The sequence below is a fragment of the Indicator indicator genome, chromosome 1 (assembly GCF_027791375.1).
Source record: "Indicator indicator isolate 239-I01 chromosome 1, UM_Iind_1.1, whole genome shotgun sequence".
In the NCBI taxonomy this organism is placed as follows: domain Eukaryota; kingdom Metazoa; phylum Chordata; class Aves; order Piciformes; family Indicatoridae; genus Indicator; species Indicator indicator.
This window is the reverse complement of record NC_072010.1, coordinates 113,456,684-113,461,550: the sequence shown is the minus strand read 5'-3', so window position 1 is coordinate 113,461,550 and position 4,867 is coordinate 113,456,684. Positions and strand designations below refer to the sequence as shown.

General features: G+C 46.3%; 1 protein-coding gene across 1 annotated transcript; it reads left to right on the top strand.

Moving 5' to 3' along the window:
• Positions 1-3,396: 3,396 nt before the first annotated feature.
• Positions 3,397-3,804, top strand: KCNE1 (potassium voltage-gated channel subfamily E regulatory subunit 1). Its single transcript, XM_054387977.1, has one exon. It carries the CDS (start codon positions 3,424-3,426, stop codon positions 3,802-3,804), a length of 381 nt encoding a protein of 126 aa, XP_054243952.1. The 5' UTR covers positions 3,397-3,423.
• Positions 3,805-4,867: the final 1,063 nt, after the last annotated feature.

Below are 4,867 nucleotides of genomic sequence, written 5' to 3'. Positions count from 1 at the left end.
GCACACCTCCACTACTGGGAAAGCAGTGTGTTGGAAAGAAACCTGCACTGAGCCCATTGCTTTTGCTTTGGAAATCTCTCACCTGTGTGTAGTGTAATGGATGGATAAGCAGCAATGCATCTGAGAGCAGGATGTGGCCCAGGCTGCTGCCAGCCTTAGGAAAGTCCCTCTGAATCACTGGCTAGTGAAAGAGTTGCTGAACTCTTTAGCTTTGACCCAGCTGATTTTTAACACAGGCAGTTCACTGCTCAGTTCTTGCCCCCTGCCAAGAGATGTAGAAGAGTTGATCCTCTAAGCATGCACTGAAACCTCCTGTGGGATGGTGTGGAATGGAGACCACCACCTTAGGTGAAGTCCTGGCTTGCCAGAATACAACCTGGGTAAACCACAATGCTGATTTGAGGCTGAATGTGATGTTACTCAGAGCTCCTTAAGGGAGGTCCACAAGGGGACTGATAGTGATTTTCAGTCCATCAGCAGTTGTCTGGGAAGCATAGCAGGGAGCTCTGGTTAAGGTCCAAAGAGAGAGCTTTTGGGACAGTAATATGTGACCACCTGCCATGGAGTAGGCCAGTGGCACAGGTGGCTCTTCCCACTCCTGTGTACTTCAACTCTAAATTTGTTCCAGTGTGGATTACAGCGGAGCTGCGTGAGGCCTTTAGGCTTGTTGAAATTTCAGGAGGTGATTTCCTGGGGACCAGCAGCATGCCCTTCCCCCCCCTTAACCTCTCCTGTTACCGAGATCTGATGTGGTTACAGGGATGGGGCTGCTCAGCTTCCAGCCCAGCCAGCATGCAAGCAACCCTGAAGCAGGCAATAGCTTGCAACCCTCAGGGGCCCTCCAAAAGAATATAGTGAGGTAGCTGAGGATATTCAGCCTCAAAACGTCAGTTCATCAGCACCTGAAGTGTCTTCAGCACTACTGATGATCATTATGAGAAATTATTGCCTGTCTTTCCTGAAACAAGCTGAGAGATCCAGTGGAAATATTCTTTGCCTTAAAATGATGGCAATGTGATTTCTTAGCAGGTTGACATTCCACAGTGTCGACACGTTCTACACACTTAGGAGGAGTGATCTCAGATAAAGGTTTAAACTTCTTTTTTTCTCTTCCTTTCCTCTTTACAGGATCTGGAAGCAGCTGTGAAATGTGAATAGATTTTAACTATTAAGCCCAAGCTGCCAAGATGTTATTTCCTGTAGCTTTGACTCATGCAACTGAACAAAATTTGGATCCGAATATTGTTTTGTACTGACGATTTTTGTCTCCCTCTGCCACCCCCAGGCTCGGCTGTATTTAAAGCCAAAATACCAAGGCGTAGTCTCATGTGTGCTTGTTTTTCCTGCTGGCAAGGCACCTCATTGCAGGAAGTGCTTGTTTGGAGCGGGGTGAGTCTGAGCCCTCAAGAGCCTACCCTGGGCCCCCTGTGGTCACCCACTCACCAGGGAAAGCAGTCTGCTGTCCTCTGGTGTGGGCTGGTGCCACTCATGCCTCCCATCATGTTATATGATGAGGAGAAGAGGGCTTTCTCCAACAGAATTTATCATCCTGGGCTAAGCATCTGACCTCCAGTGAGACATGGCCCCAAATCCGTGACTGCACAGCTGGGAGGTCTAGCAAAAGTGTTCAGACTGAAAATCAGTACACACAGTTGCATTAGCAATTAATTCATGTGAGCATGTTTGATCATATTCCTGCCTGCATTAATTGTGTATTTCATTTGGCTGCTGACAGCAGCTGGTAGCAGGGAGCACACCTGGCAAATAACTGCTTTCCATACGGGGGATGGCAGGCCATAAGGTCAGCAGCCTTGCTTCCTCTGCCTCAGCATCTCCTTTCACAGCATTTGTGGCATAGCAAGGCACAAGCAATTAAAAGAAGCCTCTAGCTACATCTCATCTACTGCAGTGACACTACCATCAGCTGCAGGGTGTGTGCACAGCTAAGCTCTCTCCTGTTTGGAGGTCCTGTACAGCACCTATGCATCATTAATGTCGCCCTCACAGGAGGGTGTAATTGGTGCTTAGGCTCTTTGGTGGCTTCCTGCCCGAGGGTTCATTTCATTCTTGATGTATTATAAATGATTACAATATAGTACCTCTTAAATAAACCAAAACAACAAAGGGTAAGTATGCTGAGGAAGATTTTGCCAACATGCTGGCCTACTCTCACAAATTTAAAACTGTAGAAAGCCATCTTATGTGATTACAATGCTGTTGTCACAGAAGTCACCTTGAATAACAGTACCTCATTCAAATGTGCTGAGGGCAAAACCAGAGGGGGGGCTAGTCTTCATTTTCTGGAGACATTTAAATTAAGCATTGCAGCTAGATTCTCAGTCATGTTACCTGGCTGCTGAGGCTTTGGGGCTGCAGTGCTGGTAGGGTTGCTCTTGTTAACTGATTTACAGCTGATACTGGAAAGGGGAAAGAACCCTTCAGCTTCATGTGTAAGACTGTCAATGCGGAGCACTGTGGAGGGGAGGTCTGGGATGTCCAGGTCCTTGATGTTACCATTTCCTGTCCTGTTTCTGACCTGCAGCAATGTCACTGGAAGCCCTCCTAACCAGACAATAAAACACTAGTCACGTGGCAATTTATTTTGGAGGGGAAAGCAATGAACTAGCTGGGGAGGGGAAAGATTGCTAGTCTGCAGGAGGGAGGATGAAGGGAGATGTTTTTTCTTTCCATTGCTGCATAGGGAGTTACAGACTCCCTCTCTGTCCATTCCCTGGGCAAATGCCCATTAGAAAGTTCCTTTAAATTAGGGTGGAATGCATTTTGGTAAGAAGTTTAGTTGCTTGGTTCTGCATGATGTAAATCACTATGAGTTGCAGAAGAAAGGCAAGACTCCTCAGCAGGGTGGAGAGGAGAAGTTTGCTGCAGGTACTCACTTGGTGATTTCCACTCACTGAAGCTTGAGTACAGAAGTTTTGTTTCCAAATTCGATCCTTGAGCTGCATATAGGAGAGAGAGCACCAAAGGAAGCCATGATCGCATTCTTGAACACCAGAGGCAGTTGCTCCAGAACATGAGTGAGACACTTCTCATGCCTGTGGGGACTCAGGGGAAAAGTCATGGGCTTTAAATAGCATCACAGGAGGCCTGTGTGAGGTATCTGAGTGAGTGGCCAGCAGCTGAGGCAGCTGCACACCATGATAGACTCTGAAGACTGAGGAAGTTTAGTAAGGCAGATGTCTATGGGGGATGGACTCAACCTACCTAGCCTGGCTTGGAAACAGGAGATGAAGAGGTCCCTCCAGGCCTGTACAGTCACCCTGCCTCTGTGCCAGCTCTGAAGTATCTTTCTGGCCAAGGAGGGGAGCCAGAGAGGAGCCTCTTTATCTGATGGCATGCTCCTTTATTCTTTTCTAGCTAAACCGTAAGTAAGGAAGAAAGAAGTGTGAAGGACACAGGAACGAAATGTTGGTGCTGTCTAACAACACAGCCATGAATTCACTCCTCTCCAAGCTGCTTCAAGACTATATGGAGCAGACAAATAACTCTGCACCTTCCCAGGTCAGAAGTGCCAGCACCAACCTGGAAATCATCTACGTGTTGATGATGTTTGGCCTCTTTGGCTTCTTCACAGTAGGAGTCATGCTGACCAACATCCGCGCCAGGAGGCTGGAGGGCTCCCACGACCCCTACAACACCTACATTGCCACAGACGTTTGGCACAAGAAGGACAGGCAGTATTTTCAAGCCAAGCTCATAGAAAATTACAAGCTGTGCTGTGTCTTTGAAAACCAGCTGGCCGTGGAGCAGCCAGGCATGCAGATTCCCGAGGCAAAGTCTTCCTAGCAAAAAGGGAGAAAGGACTGCACTTTGCACAGGGAAAGCCCGACCAACACCTGATATGAACCAGGCTGCCCAGCTGCAGGCACTCATCTCAGTCAGGCTGAATAACTGATGGTGAAGCTGATGGGTTTGTGATGGCCCTGGTGCTGCCAAAGTGCCTGGCCACCAGTGCCTTGTTGCAGTCACTTTGTGATCAAGAACAGGGGACACTCAGAGGGAATATCATGGACTCATCAGCTTCACCTAATGAAAAAATCAAATGTTGGTGTTGCCAGTGTGAACATTTGCAGTAGCTCATATAAGTAAATCCAAACTGGATCAAATGCAAGCTTAACTTCCAAGTATGGTTTAGGCAACCATTTTCAAGTAAGAACAGATTCTTTAAAAAATAATAATTAAAAAAAGTACCTGAAATATTTAATTTACACTTTTGTCCAGGATAGAATAATCATTTTATAAATGGTACAATGTTTTAGGCTACCTGTTTCTTTCAGAATCATGCACCGATTTGAGATAAAATTTTAGAGTAAGATTACTTATTTAAAACAAACAAGCAAACAAAAAAACCCCAAACAACAAAACCAAACAAAAACCCCAAACAAAAACATTTCTGTGTAAAAATGTAGACTGTGGAGGAAAATATTTTAGAGACTGTCCCTAATTCCTAGCAGGTCCTTCAGTCTTTTTTGGCTATTTTTGATTTTCCTTCTCATGAATAGGGGTTGATCCTGGTAGCAGCATCCACCCTTGCACAAAGATTCAGCAGCTCATAGGGTCTATGCCAGGCAAGTGTGTAATATCACATTTAATTGTTGCACAGGACTTAATTGCTAGCCTTTGATTGGGAAGTTAATTTCTACTCTGTGAAGAGCAGTTCTGCAAAGTGCCTGATATTTAATCACCATCACAGCTTATGTCTGTGCTTAACTCAACGCCCATGAGCAGTTCCTCCAGCCCCCAAGAGCAGCTTCCCTTGGTACAGCTGTTTATCTGTTACAGTATCCAACACGAGGTCCTTGCCAGTGAGCTTTTCCTGCCCTTGACCCCCACATTCTCCCCTTCTGCT

Bases quoted from the DNA above. Each gene is read 5' to 3' on its own strand.
- KCNE1 (XM_054387977.1), top strand. From the start codon at position 3,424: ATGTTGGTGCTGTCTAACAACACAGCCATGAATTCACTCCTCTCCAAG.